This window comes from Apodemus sylvaticus, chromosome 10 (genome assembly GCF_947179515.1).
Source record: "Apodemus sylvaticus chromosome 10, mApoSyl1.1, whole genome shotgun sequence".
In the NCBI taxonomy this organism is placed as follows: domain Eukaryota; kingdom Metazoa; phylum Chordata; class Mammalia; order Rodentia; family Muridae; genus Apodemus; species Apodemus sylvaticus.
The window spans coordinates 89,898,911-89,914,477 of NC_067481.1; the positions used below are offsets into that span (position 1 = coordinate 89,898,911).

Sequence of the window (15,567 nt, forward strand, 5' to 3'; positions counted from 1 at the left end):
CCGTCATGCATGCGTAGCTGTTACTAGCATGTTCAACCGTTTGAGACTGTGATGTAACCTTGTCATCTACAAACCCATGCTGGGGGAACTGTGCGATCATCTTATAAAATAATTCACAAATAAAAACATCCCACGTTTTAAATAAGTTTCCGACTTTGTCTAGATCATATTTATAGTCGTTGGCTATATATGGTGAGAGGGCTGTGGGCTGGACACATCGGCGGGGGCTCAGTGTGTCCATACATGTTCAGTATAGTGGCAGTTTTCTTTAAAACGTTTATGATCTGTGGCTTGGTAGAGTGTGCGTGTGCAGAAATTGGGATGGTTGTATCAGTGCACATCCAAGGACCCATCTTTAATCTGCTTCTTCTACTAGGATATGATGCGATCCAACAAAGTACCTGCCTCCTTCGAAGCCCCATGTCTCTCAGTATCAGACATATAACGATAGTTGTAAACAAAGGCTAAAGACCAGAGTTTTCCTCAGTGTATCCCACGATACTCTGTGCTCAGAGCCATTTGGGGGCAATCTGAACAAATATCATTGTCTGGGCTTCACCCCAGAGCAAGTCAGTTACTAGCCTTTGTGGACAAACATATGTTTGAAAGCTCTACAGGGGATTCTAGGTGCTACTGAGGCTGGAAGCCAGGCTTTAGTAGGAGCTGCCCTGCTGGCCAGCTGACTCCTGGGTGGGTCTCCACAGGAGGTGCACGGGTACCTCCCATTTGGGTGTCTGGAGCACTGGGGGCTGTTCTGGTGGGGAGGGATAAAGGAAGAGAACAGGAAGGGGTGTGGCTTCCTATCCTGGCTAGCATCTACTCCTACGGTGCAGCCCTGCTCACGGGTCAGGCTCTGCAGGGACAGGATCTTCGTGGATCTTCAGCCCTGTGGTCTGGAGCATGGCCCGCTGTGTATAGGCGCTCAAGATAATTACAGAATGACAACTACAGGCGCCGAGTAATCACAGAAGCTCCAGATTAAATCACCCGGCTAGGGTCACAGAGCCCTTGTGTGTGCCTAGGAGCGCCCAGCAGGGCCTGGGCTACTAACTGACCATCCCTGTCCAGTTGCATCCCTGGGCCCAAGCTGTTGAGAAAACAATTTGGTTCACACTAAACTCTTTCCCGCTCCCTGCCTACGCCCTGCTTGCCTGTGCCTCTATGCCTTTGAGAATGCAGATCTCTTAGCTAGCTCCTCTCTGGCCCACGCCTTTGCTTGGTCACTCCGGTCTCTTATCAACTCTCCAGAATTTAAGGAAAGTCCTATATGGGCGTCGGACCTGACTCAGCTGTGGCCGAGTCTGGACAGCCTTCTCTGACTCCTCCTTATAGGCCAGGAGCATGTCCCCTATAGGCCAAGAGCATGTCCCCTATAGGCCAAGAGCATGTCCCCTATAGGCCAGGAACACGTCCCCTATAGGCCAGGAGCATGTCCCCTATAGGCCAGGAGCATGTCCCCTTTGTGCTCCTTCAGCACCCACGTTGCTTTTCCTGTGGTCCTGGCTGCTTAGCCTTACTGAGTACCATTGTCCAGCATATGATAGCTGCAGGAGTGATTTTCAGGAGTGAATGAGTTAGTGGGGAGCTGGTGCCTGCTGTAAGACTCACGAGGGAGTTTCTTATGGACCGTTCCAGACCAGCTCCTGCAAAGCTCACATTCTGGGAAAAGAGTCAGGCTTGCTAATGATCTGGGAAAACGCAGCTGTACTCAGAGGGAGCCACACTCCTTCCAAGCATACATACCTGCAGGGAGATGTTGGCCTGGGGCCGGACCTTGGCGGAGGCCAGTTCCACATAGGAGTCCTTGCCCACGAAATTCACAGTGATGAGCTTCTCACACCTGGGCCCAGCAAAGCCTGGCGGACAGCGGCAAGTGGGCTCCTGCTGTACCACGATGCACTGTGCCCCGTTCTGGCACTCATACTGGTCGCAGGGGCTGGTCTGTAGCAGAACCATGGGTGGGGGGTGCTCACAGAAGAGCCCGCTGGAGAGAGGGCACGGGAGAGAGAGACACCCGTAGTTATCAATAAAGAGGAGGGCTGTAGTGGGCAGTTCCATCCTTGTCTCTAACTGGAGCAAGTCCCTTTCTTTAAGCTTCAGTCAGTCTCTCTCTCTCTCTGTCTCTGTCTGTCTGTCTGTCTGTCTGTCTGTCTGTCTCTGTCCTCTGAATCTGATTCCTGGTACCCAAGACAGGAGAGAACTGACAGACTCCCACAAATTGTCTCTGTAAGAGTGGTGGTGGTGGTGGTGGTGGTGGTGTGTGTGTGTGCATGTAGATACAATAAATGTAAAAACTAAAAAAAAAATAGTCAGATCAGAGTGGATATTTCAGCATCATCAGACTGGACTGAGGTGAATCTGTGGAGAGCACAGTTGGATGAATAAACACAACATGGCATAGTTGGCCATCAGGGAAACTCTGCCTTACCAAGGAAGGAGTTTTGACACCTACAACCACATGGATGGATCCAAGAGCACTGTGTTCAGTAAAAGGGACCAGCCGCAAAGGCCAGCACTGCCTGACTATTCAAATGAGTACCCGGAGAAGTTGGCTCCCAGAGCCAAAAGGTGGCATGAGATTGTGAGTGTTCCAGGGAGGGATGGGGAGCTGTTGATGGCGTTGGGGTTGGAGGTGGTGGGGAACTGAGCTGTTGATGGTGTTGGGGGTTGGAGGTGGTGGGGAACTGAGCTGTTGATGGTGTTGGGGGTTGGAGGTGGTAGGGAACTGAGCTGTTGATGGCGTTGGGGTTGGAGGTGGTGGGGAACTGAGCTGTTGATGGCGTTGGGGTTGGAGGTGGTGGGGGACTGAGCTGTTGATGGCATTGGGGTTGGAGATGGTGGGGAACTGAGCTGTTGATGGCGTTGGGGTTGGAGGTGGTGGGGAACTGAGCTGTTGATGGCGTTGGGGTTGGAGGTGGTGGAGAACTGAGCTGTTGATGGCGTTGGGGTTGGAGGTGGTGGGGAACTGAGCTGTTGATGGCGTTGGGGTTGGAGGTGGTGGAGAACTGAGCTGTTGATGGCGTTGGGGTTGGAGGTGGTGGGGGACTGAGCTGTTGATGGCATTGGGGTTGGAGATGGTGGGGAACTGAACTGTTGATGGCGTTGGGGTTGGAGGTGGTGGGGAACTGAGCTGTTGATGGCGTTGGGGTTGGAGGTGGTGGGGAACTGAGCTGTTGATGGCGTTGGGGTTGGGGGTGGTGGGGAACTGAGCTGTTGATGGTGTTGGGGTTGGAGGTGGTGGGGAACTGAGCTGTTGATGGCGTTGGGGTTGGAGGTGGTGGGGAACTGAGCTGTTGATGGCGTTGGGGTTGGGGGTGGTGGGGAACTGAGCTGTTGATGGTGTTGGAGTTGGAGGTGGTGGGGAACTGAGCTGTTGATGGTGTTGGGGTTGGGGGTGGTGGGAAACTGAGCTGTTGATGGCGTTGGGGTTGGAGATGGTGGGGAACTGAGCTGTTGATGGTGTTGGGGTTGGAGGTGGTGGGGAGCTGAACTGTTGATGGCGTTGGGGTTGGAGATGGTGGGGAGCTGAGCTGTTGATGGCATTGGGGGTTGGAGGTGGTGGGGAACTGAGCTGTTGATGGCATTGGGGGTTGGAGGTGGTGGGGAACTGAGCTGTTGATGGCATTGGGGGTTGGAGGTGGTGGGGAACTGAGCTGTTGATGGCGTTGGGGGTTGGAGGTGGTGGGGAACTGAGCTGTTGATGGCGTTGGGGTTGGAGGTGGTGGGGAACTGAGCTGTTGATGGCGTTGGGGTTGGAGTTCTGCAGGGCATCAAGAGCTCTGGAGATGGAGAAAAAGATTTTTTTAAAAATAATTTTGAATTATGTGTGTCTGTCTGTGTGCACATGTGTGCCTGTGCCCACAGAGGCCAGAGGGGTTGGATCCTTCCAGAGCTGGAGAGGGAGGTGGCTGTGAACTACCAGATGTGGCTGCTGTGGACCTAACTTGGATCCTTTGTAAGGGCAGTGAATGCTATTAACCTATTAACCACAAAGTCAATGTGACTTTTTTTTTTTTTTTTTTTTTTTTTGAGACAGGGGTTTCTCTGTGTAACAACCCTGGCTGTGCTGTAACTCACTTTATAGACCAGGTTAGCCTTGAACTCACAGAGATCCACCTGCCTCTGCCTCCCAAGTGCTGGTAAGTTGTATATCACCACCACCTAGCTTTATTTTATTTTATTTTATCTTATCTTAATTTAACATGCATTGGTGTTTTGCCTGCATGTGTGTCTGTGTGATGGTGTCGGATCCCCTGGAACTGGAGCTATAGACAGTTGTGAGCTGCCATGTAGGTGCTGGGAATTGAACTCAGGTCCTCTGGAAAAGCAGCTAGTGCTCTTAGCTGCTGTGCTGAGCCATCTCTCCAGCCTGTGACTATTTTAACACTGTTGAACCATCTCCTTAGGTTCAGATGAGGGCTGGGGAGAACTCACAGCTCTTTCTTGGCTCACTATCTTGGAGTCTACGTCAAAGTTAATCTGCATATTTCATATTCATGGTATCTAGCATGTACTGACTTCTGTCTGAGTGCCCTTTAAGTGTGGTCCCTAACCCCCAGTTTCCTGTAACCCCCATCCTGTAACCCTTCCAGTCCAGGTTGAGGGGGAACTGGAGCCCAGGTGTCTTCTATGTACCCCACAGACATTTAACCAAGTGACCAGTGCCTCTTATTTGACCTTTCCAGAGACTGGTCCCAGATATTCTACTGAGTCACCTCCATTTTTCTATCGTCTTTTATTATTCAGTGCTAGGGATGGAACCCGGGCTCTTACACACGCTAAGCATAGAACTACACTCTAGTTCTCACATCTTTTTCGGCTATTAAGATGCCACACTGTTTTTGGTCTCCAAGCGCCCACAAGCTAGACTCTAAGATGGTGGCATCCTCCGTTAGGTAGAATCATGCACACGTGACTCTGTGAGCTTGGACTCAAACCGGACTTCTGAGTGGAGCTGCACTGGCTGGCTGCAGGGAGGCCTGTAACCCTGCCTCCTCCTTCCATCTAGACCATGTTACCTTCCTTCGAAGGTGCTCCTCTGCCGTACCTGAAGCCCTGGGGGCAGATACATGTGTAGCCATTGACCTCGTCCACACACTGGGCTCCGTGGCGACACTTGTGAGCTACACAGTCATCGTTGTCTGTCTCACACAGCTTTCCACTGTAGCCAGGGACACATTCGCACCTGGAACATAGGCAGAGAGAAGCTAGTTCAGGGCCTGCAGCTTGCTCGAAGGAGTTCTTGTGCCTTCCCTTGCCAAACCTCCCTTTCTAGTTCCTTAAGGGTTCACCAGGCCACCCTTGGCTACTGGGCTCCCCTTGTGGTCTGTGGCCTTTGCTCCCAGAGTCAAGGAAGGTCTAGCTGCTGCATGTAGGGGATGGGACAAGTTCTGTTTTCAGAACCATGCTGGGAGCATGGGGTGAATCACACAGCGTTTGGGCCAGATCTGGTTCCTTCTACCTAGAGCTGACATCAGGGGTGTCAGACACCCGGCTGAGCATCATCAAGGACCATCACATCAGATCCTTAGCAGCTGCAGTGGAGGGGGCCCTGTCCAAAGCAGCACTCAGAAAGCACTCAAGCCACCTCTCCAAAGCCTGGTCGAGCGACAGGAGGGACAGCTACACTCAATGTGTCAGATGCTATTCTAGCTGTATTAGCCACTTGTGGCTTCTCTTTCTTGTAGATTCTCTCAAAGCCATGGGTCCTCAACAACCTCCACCACTCTGGAGTGCAGTGAACGTTGTGTAAAGTCAGACAGTGCAATGTCCAGACGATAGCAATGAGAATGAAGGAAAAGATGGCGTCGGTGCTACCCGTACCTTTGTTTCATTGCTTGTTCAGACATTCAAGCTAAGATAGGAAGGGTGAAAAGCTATTTCCCAGTGGACGGGATAGAAGCAACTGTCCTTTCTTAGACCCTAGGCCCACTGGTCCAGCCCTCCCTAGAGAGCAGTGGGCCCATAGCCCTTCCATACTTTGCCATCACCAAAACTAAGGCTATGTGTACATAGACCGTAAGTCTGTGGTTCACCTATCTGAGGTAATGCAAACCAGAAATCCCTGTATGGAAACAGGCCTGAGAGCGCCCAGAGCTAAGGCACCCTTACAAACCCACGCCAACACAGTGTTCACTGGGCCCTCTCCCTCCAGTGAAGTCTGTGCACCTCTCTGGCCCATCGGCTCAGTTCTTCTGGGCAGAGCAAAAGTCAAAACGCCATCTATCCAAACCCAAGGGAGAGAGGGCATAGGCAGGGAGCTCAGGGCAAGCAGGAGCTCTGGATTCTTAGCTTGCACCCTCAACATCTGACTGGAGGAAAACAAAAACCAACCAACCAACCAACCAGCCAGCCAACCACAAAAAACCCTAAAGAGACACTTCTCATCCCTTCCTCAGTGTAGATAGAGTGGGGTAGAATCCCAGCATTGCACCAAAGCTACATAGGACAGCTAGGGGAGATTCTGAAGGGGCATGGTGACCCTGCAGAAACAGTTCCATCAGAATATATACAAATACACACACACACATACACACACACACATACACACACACATACATACATATATATCCATATATATATACACATACATACATATATATACACACACATACATATATATACACACATACATTTATATACACATACATATAATATACATACATATATATTTATATATAGTAGGTATATGTATACATATGTGTATATATATGCATGCATAAGATAAAAGTAAATCTTTAAAAAATTTAAGAAGTATCCGTTACCATAATATCTGCCATTTTCTTAAAGGAACAAACTAGAAAGCTGAGACATGGGATATGCTTCATTTCAATCCTTCAGCTGCTGGTAAAACTGGGCCTGGCGGAGGGTAGAGGAGGGTGGGAAGGGTGAGGGTGATCAGGACACAAGGATGGGTGTGTATGCACGAGAATGTCCAAAGGAAGCCCATTGTTTTCTAAATGATCTACAAAAATATACAGAAAAAACAAAACCAAACACCCCAGCCTTGGCAGGCACCTGAGTTTGCATTACCTGCACCCAAAAGAACCCTGCAGAACGCCTGAAACTAACCGACCTTCTCCTGTGTGCAAACCCTGCCCTCCAACATTAAGAGGACAACAATCAACCTTTTAAAGCCTGAAGTTCACGGCAACTAATGAGCGGGAAGCTACCCTCTCTTCCACCTCCCTGGTGTAGGCCTGAAGGCAGAAGCATCTACAGAATTCCATCAGTGCGGACTTCTTCTCAGGTATTAATAACGAGCAAATTTAAAACAGGAAAAAAATGTAGCCAGGTGGTGGTGGCACACATCTTTCATCCCAGCAGGGAGCCTGGGCAGGGCCTGGCACTACATTCTTGACACAGTTCCCTGAGATGTTAGCTTCCTTCCTATAGCAGGTCCTTACTTCCTATAGCAGGGTCTGCATAACATATCTCGGAATGCAGAGGCAGCAGGCAGAGCTAGTTTGATTCTGTTTTCAAGCACTTTGCTGTGTCTTCCATGTTGACAATGTGTAAAGTCTGTGTTGGATATAGTGACCGGGGCCAAGGACACCTGGAGTATCTGGATTTAGCTGAGCCCTCAGTCAGACCTGGATTGACTTGCGAACCCTTCTCTCTCTCTGGCTGCTGGGTGTGTGTCGCTGTGCATGGACTGTGAGGGCCCTGGTTTCTCCAGTGGAAGCTTGACGTGCTCCTGGGACCAGGAACTGCATGGAGTTTTCAGTGTGCACAGGTCAGTGAGAGCTCTTCGGTACTGTTTTCAGGGCTTCTGAGCAGACTGCCTAACACTGAGACCTCATTAAAGGGCCTCAAGGGTCAGCAAAGGTCACCCGACCGCATTGCCGCCTCTCATCAGTGTCCCTCTAGGCTGTGGATGTCAGGTGATGGGAGGGAGACACAATAATGAAATGCCTCATTGGGAAAATTGATTGTTGCTTTGAGTGCGTTCGGTATAAACACTACCATTCCTGAGTTGGCTTTCGGACTTTCTGAGACACTGTCTCCTGGGGCACAGGACATATACATAAGATACTCAAGGCAAGCGTGGCTGCTGCCTTTCTTTCCTATCTTGTCCCAGACGCAAGGGCCCTTGATTATAGTCCAGGGTGAGGTTTTCAGAACAAGCGTCAGAGGATGGGAAAATCTGGCAGCTCTCACTCTGTGTCCACACCCACCCTGACCAGTTTCAAAGCCAGTGACATCAAGGTTTACTGCTTGTTTAACTGATCTGGAATATTTCTCTCCCTATTCTGTATAGCTGAGGGCTAACCACCTCTCACTGTTCTGTATATCCGAGGGCTAGCCACCTCTCCCTGTTCTGTCTAGCTGAAGGCTAGCCACCTCTCACTGTTCTGTCTAGCTGAGGGCTAGCCACCTCTCACTATTCTGTATATCTGAGGGCTAGTCACCTCTCACTGTTCTGTATATCTGAGGGCTAGCCACCTCTCACTATTCTGTATATCCGAGGGCTAGTCACCTCTCACTGTTCTGTATATCTGAGGGCTAGTCACCTCTCACTGTTCTGTATATCTGAGGGCTAGCCACCTCTCACTATTCTGTATATCTGAGGGCTAGTCACCTCTCACTGTTCTGTATATCCGAGGGCTAGTCACCTCTCACTGTTCTGTATATCTGAGCGCTAGTTACCTCTCACTGTTCTGTATATCTGAGGGCTAGTCACCTCTCACTGTTCTGTATATCTGAGGGCTAGTTACCTCTCACTATTCTGTATATTCGAGGGCTAGCCACCTCTCACTGTTCTGTATATCTGAGGGCTAGCCACCTCTCCCTGTTCTGTCTAGCTGAGGGCTAGTCACCTCACTATTCTGTATATCCGAGGGCTAGTCACCTCTCACTGTTCTGTATATCTGAGGGCTAGTCACCTCTCACTATTCTGTATATCTGAGGGCTAGTCACCTCTCACTGTTCTGTATATCCGAGGGCTAGTCACCTCTCACTGTTCTGTATATCCGAGGGCTAGTCACCTCTCACTATTCTGTATATCCGAGGGCTAGTCACCTCTCACTGTTCTGTATATCCGAGGGCTAGTCACCTCTCACTGTTCTATATATCCGAGGGCTAGTCACCTCTCACTATTCTGTATATCCGAGGGCTAGTCACCTCTCACTGTTCTGTATATCTGAGGGCTAGCCACCTCTCACTGGGAACTCCTAGCACACCCGAAGCCCTTTGCCTGACAGTCTGGGCATCTCTGATCTGGGTCTGAGCAGGAATTTTGCATGTTTCTCCTTTCCGGTTTGTACGCCACACAGTTTTGTTCACTTTCAGTATATGCCTTTATATTTGGTAAATAGAAGCTTGCAATTGATGTTGGATCCTGGGGTGGTGGGAGCCTGGGGGTTGTGCTCATGTGACCGTGACCCCCGCCTCCTGAAATCCCTGCCTAGCATATCTCAGGGCAGCACACACAGAAGCTGTGGTTTCCTTTATCTTGGCAAAGCCACAGGCCTCACACCTCTTACAACAATTCTCTCAGAGATGAGCAATGATCCCATGATGTCCCCACAGAAAAGGACAAGAAAGATCTGGGCAGGTGACTCTGTGGGTGAAATGTTTGCTGTGTAAGTCTGAGGACCCAAGTGTAGATCCCCCAGAGCCCACATGAAAGCCAGCCACAGTGTCACAAACTTCAGGCATAGTGACAAACCCACTGCCAACAATCCACGTCAACCTGTGGCCTGCACACACGCCAGGCTGCTGAGCACACCCACTCACACATGCATGCGCGCGCACACACACACACACACACACACACACACACAGAAAGAAAAAGAGATGACATATGGGGAGATACATTCAGGCTTAGGAACTGGGCTTTCTTCCTAAGCTGCCTCCTCCTAACCGGAAATTGCTCATGTGGTCCCCTGTTGCTACTGGAGAGGGAGAGACAGCTTCACCATGGCAGTGGCCTCTGCACCACTGTCAGGACTCCTGGCCCTACATCCTCCCTCCTGCAGCTGCACAGTCAAGCAAATTTCCTGTGGCCATGGGGAGGGGGGCAGGACCATGATGCTGAGCCCCCAGGAAGGCTACACATCGGGAAGGTGACCAGACACCCTCAGGATGGTGGAGCTGCCACTGATGGTTCCTTCTGTGGATGCTTCTTTTTAGTTCTGGAAAGGTGAGATATGCTAAGAGAGGAGAAACCATGAGAATAGAATGAGAGGGCAAAGGGAGGGGAAGAGGAGCCGTATCCGCCTCTTTATCTTTTGCTATCATTAGAAGAATCCAGAGAGGAAGACACTGAAAAAGCTGAAAGCAACTAGGGGAGATTTGAGCGGGCCTGTGTCAGAGACAGAGACACGCGTGACTACAGGAGAGGAAGGCGGGTGGCAGGCTGCACGGGGAGAGACAGACACTACCTGCCTCAGAGCCTCAAACCCAGGCTGTTGGAGGGCAAGTCCTCAGGGCTCTCCGCCAGAGCATGGCGCCCGGCCTTACCTGAATCCTTTATCCAGGGAGATGCACTTGGCCTCGTGCTGACAGAGGTTCATCTCGGGCACACAGTAGTCAATCACCTCATCACACAGCTCCCCTGGGGGTCACAGGGAAGAGACACAAGGCATCAGCGAGGATACTGGGCATCGATCGCCAAGGCCACAAGGTTAGATTTGACCCACTCTAGGGTATAAGTCGTGGACACCAGGAACTCTATATTTTTTCCTTAGTCTATCCTTTCTATGGGACTCCTGACTTAGTTTCCCTAGAGAGACAATGAGAAGGTCCTTGGGGTCTCTCTTGGACAGTTAGCACCGTCTGGCTGTTTCTCTTCGCCTTCCTGGAATTTTTGCAGTGGAAGCCACAGGCCAGACCCTGACTTTGGGCTGTGCTTGTCCTCTCCCACATTTACCCCCTTGTACTGAGTATCATCTACACTACACTACATCAGCACTGTACCAGGTGCTGGGGGCACAGCAATGGCTAGTCTTATCTTCTTAGTGCTTAGTGGGCATTACCTGCAGCCAGGCAGGCAGTTACCATTCAGAGTGTAAATGCTACCATGAAGGGAAACCGTGGATGCAGAGGGCGATCTACAACCCTGCTGAGGAGGCCAGGGGAAGCTTCCCGGGGAAGTAGGCCAGGGATGCTATGTCTACTACAGGCAAGAAAGCCCTTTGTGGGGAACAAAATGCTCACGGGAGCAAATACAAAGACAAAGTGTGGAGCAGAGATGGAAGGAAAGGCCATCTAGAGTCTGCCCCACCTGGGGATCCATCCCGTCAAACCTGGACACTATTGTGAATGCCAAGAAGTGCATGGTGACAGAAGCCTGGTATAGTTGTCTCCTGAGAGGCTCTGCCACAGCCTGACAAATACAGAGGCAGTGCTTGCAGCCAACCATTGGGCTGAGCATGGAGTCCTCAGTGGAGGAGTTAGAGAAATGACTGAAGGAGCTGAAGGGCTTTGCAACCCCACAGGAAGAACAACAATATCAACCAACTAGAACCCCCAAAGTTCCCAAAGACTAAACCACCACCCAAGGACTATACATAGAGGGACCCACGGGTCTAGCCACATATATAGTGGGAGGATGGCCTTGTCTGGCAACAACAGGAGGGGAGGCTCTTGGCTCTGTGAAGGCTCGATGCCCCAGTGTAGGGGAATTCGAGGGCGGGGAGGCAGGAGTGGGTGTGGGAACTGGGAAAGGGGATAACATTTGAAATGTAAATAAAGAAAAAATCCAATAACAGCAACAACAACAACAACAAAAACAACAACAAAAAAAAACCAAAAAAAAAAAAAAAAAAAAAAAAGCAAGCAAGCAAGCTCTTTTCATGTTTCAGAAAAGGAAATAAAGGAATCCGTAGTTCTGATCTCTGGATATACCAGCTTTGAAGTCCACGGTGCTGCAAAAAACACCTAATGTGTCATGGAAGTGCAGTCTGGGACATGCCACTTCAGGCTGACTGCATCACTTGGTGACATTTTGCTTCCCAAATTAATAGATTTAACTATACTCAGGAGGGATTGTGGAGGTAGGAAACAGAGGCTCTGGGCTGTGGTGGCAGGGTGGGTGGGAAGACCTCCTTGAGGATTCCTTCCCATAGAAGCCTTCTGCATATTTGCCAGTGGGGATAAGCTCTCCACAACGGTCTCCCACCTCCTTGGACTTCTCCCTGAAGCTCACGTTTCTTGGCCTGATCTTTTAAGCTCCTTATGAGAAGGAGCGGGGTCTTGTTCAGTTTTGCCTCCCCAGTTCCTAGAAGAGTGTCCTGGAAGGCAGATCTCCAGATCCAGACGCCAACAGAGAAAGAGTCTCTCTGCTTAGCCCCAAACATGTGGGGCTCCTAATGAAGGCGGTGGCGGCAAGCACTGTGGCAGGCCGATGAGAGAGCCTTTTGAGTACGTTCCAAAGTGGGGGGAGCTATAGGTTTCCTCATGACAGGGTGAAGATGGAGGAGAGGGGCAAGCAACACAGAGGGTGTTGGGGAGCCCTCTCTTGGAGAGGAGGTGGGGGTCCCTCCTCCTTCCAGGATGTCATAAGAAAATCATATCCTCTCAGCACTACCCTCGACCCCACAAAATACCCCAACATGTGCCTGCTCCTCAATATCCATACCCGTGTAGTTCGGTGGGCACACACACGCGTAGTTGTTGATCCCGTCCACACAGGTGGCGCTGTTTTCACAGTCGTTATCTTCACAGTCGTCTGGGTTGATCTCACACCGCTGTCCCTCAAAGCCCAGGGGGCAGGAGCAGCTTTAGGGGTGCATTTGTAGAGAGGAGGGGGTTCCAGGGTCAGGGAACAGGCAGAAGCGCGGGGGGGGGGGCGGCAGAAAACATAGTTTGTCAGGTCTCTCTTGTGGCTGGAGGTCTGAGATACTTTGGACACTGGGGACCCAAGGAGGAAGACACTTAGGAACCTACAAGGTCGTTTTGTTCAGCTACTCTTGCTCAGGCAATGTTCTCTATATTGCCTGTTGTACCAGCAAGGCCTCTACACCTCCCTCAGAGATGGAAGTGGTTTCCTGGACATGGCTTAAATCCCTGCAAGTGTATTTAAATCCCCTCCTTCAATCAACTCCTCTGTGGGGTAGACAGAGAGGGCCAGAAAAGCAGCGCCCCCACCCCCGCAACAATGTTTCATTCTAAGGCAGACTTTGTATGCTGAGGGGTAAACAGGGCATCTCTGTCAAGGTCCTGGCTCTGTCACTAGACATCTCAGGAATGCATTCTGTGCTGGCGCTTTCTGGATGTCTGACTTTGGGTAGTCATGAGATTTAATGAAGGTAGAACACAAGTGGAGGGCACGCAGCAATGGAAGATCACTCTCTGTACCTAGTTCTAGAGAAAAACCCCACCATTACTGTCTTCCCTATTGCTATTCCGGTCAAGTCCCGCTCCCCCATCTTCTGAGGAGACGAAGTGGGAGGATCTCTCTCCTGCCAAGACTGAGGACCCTTGGTGAGCTTATCTCAAAGGACATCCATCCGTCGGCAGGTGCATTTCTTTCTTTAGCTCCCGCTGTGGTACATCTGTTGGAGATTACCTCTCCCTACACCATCCCTGCCAAACCTTGCTCAAGGGAGTGGCCACTCAAGGTTAAAAGAACAGATAAGGCCTGGGCAGCACTGAAGCAGCCAGGAGCTAGGATGTGCTGAGGAGGAGGTGGTGGAGCTCGTGTCTGATGACATACTTCTATGAAGCTCCCTCTTTGGGGACATCCATGAAAGCGCTCGAGCTGTAGACCTCAAGTCCAGGCCTCTACCTGGAGACGGCTCTGATTTTACAGATGGATTAAGAAGCAAACTAAGCTAAGAGAAAGCCAATTTCAGGGGCTCAGAACACTACTTTACCGGTTTCCTTACAACACGAAAATCATATCACATTTTCTACAAAAGTCCAAGGACTTCTGAGGGTTGGGCTCAAGAAGGGCAGAGTGAAGATGGTCTTATTCCCTTTCTGTTATGGACCCAGGGCATCATGAAAAGGGCCAATTATTTTATAGCCACACAGGGGCAGGTACTCAAAGACCTTAAACAATGGCATTAATTGTTAGTTTTCCCCCCAAATCCAATTCCTTGGGTTTCCTGGGGGCTTGGGATTGTCTGGCAGAGGCGACAGACATGATGGCTGGGCAACAGAGTAGATGCTGCTAATGGCTGGAGAGAGGGTGGGGAGGACATCAAGCCTCCTCTGTCCTTATCCGGTATCTTGAAGGGGTTCTCAGGATGAAGCTTTTCAAACGGTGGATTGTGACCCCTTATAAGATCCCATAACTGAATGTAGGGATTGTGAAAATTCTGGCAACAGTCAAAGGTTTCTGAATGAACACAGCCCAACATTTAATTAAAAATCAGATGCCTAATGGATCCCAGGTGTTTCTGGCAGTGCTTGCTGGTGCCACATCACATGACTTCTCGGCAGCTTTGGTGCAGAACATACATATACCCTTTGGTGTCACGCCATGCTGCCCCAAACACCTCTGCACAGATTGGAGACTTTGGTACATTATGAATCTGCAGTATTTTTACTGCACACGTGCAGGATTCTACTGTTACGGAAACATTGGTTTGAATATGGAACTGTGAATCTTGATGAAGTTATAAAAACTGAAACAGTAAATGTCTTTAACATTTTCCTACCGTCGCTCCTCATCAGGTTGGTATGTATATCTTTGGATTGCATTGTGTTAGAATGTTTGATTTTAAAAATCACTGTTTGACACTTTGGCTGTAGGACATAAAGAAATCAAGCTACGGGATGGAGAGATGGCTCCGTGGTTGAGAGCACTGACTGTTCTTCCAAAAGTTCAACTCCCAGCAACCACGTGGTGGCTCACAACCATCTGTAACAGGATCTGACGCCCTCTTCTGGTGTGTCTGAAGACAGCTACAGTGTGGCTCGTAAAATAAAAGAAAAAACTAAATCTTAAAAAAAAAAAAAAGAAATTAAGCTAGAACTGACTGGAAAGAACTGACTCGCTATTGCCTAGGTTTCAGAATGCCAGAGGGTTCTATGTAGGCTACTGAGGGAGAAAACTATCCTTAATGAGTTTACCCTGTGATGGATGTTTCATGCTATAATACTGATCTTCCAGGCAAGATGGAACACAGGTATAAGAGCGACATGACTGTTACGTGTGTAAGCAATTTCTGATTGGATTTGACAAGCACTTCATGGGAGGGAATTCCTGCACACCTGGGCCAAAGCCTAGGCGGTCCTAGGCTTGAGGATAGAACTTACTACTGTTGTTTTGCTAAAGGGACACGCCATCAAATGGCTCTAACTATTTATCTATACCTGTAGATTAGGGCTACTATCAAGGTTGGCTGGTCAAGGGTAGCGTATAAGTGTTAACTGAGGATTCAGCCCCATATGCGACGTTTACATCAGCTCTTCCAAGGCTCATCAAAGCTCATCAAGGAAGGGGAGGTAGAAAAAAGTGTAAGAGCCAGAGGTGGTAATGAGGGCTGTAAAGCACTGTCTTTCTCTAATGATAAGGCTGTTCCAGTCATGAACGCACAGCAGTCATGGTTACCTATACAAGACCTGCATAAGATCCAGCCAGTCAACATTCCAGCATGGGCGGAGAGGATACAT

General features: G+C 49.9%; 1 protein-coding gene across 1 annotated transcript in view; it reads right to left on the minus strand.

The window, feature by feature from the left end:
* Slit3 (slit guidance ligand 3) overlaps positions 1-15,567 on the minus strand; it is a 595,031-nt gene that overhangs the window by 17,363 nt on the left and 562,101 nt on the right. The window contains exons 28-31 of the mRNA XM_052194961.1: positions 12,584-12,723; positions 10,465-10,558; positions 5,048-5,185; positions 1,744-1,984 (exon numbers count right to left, since the gene is read on the minus strand). Coding sequence (XP_052050921.1) covers positions 1,744-1,984; positions 5,048-5,185; positions 10,465-10,558; positions 12,584-12,723 — 613 coding nt within the window. The remainder of the gene's footprint in view (positions 1-1,743; positions 1,985-5,047; positions 5,186-10,464; positions 10,559-12,583; positions 12,724-15,567) is intronic.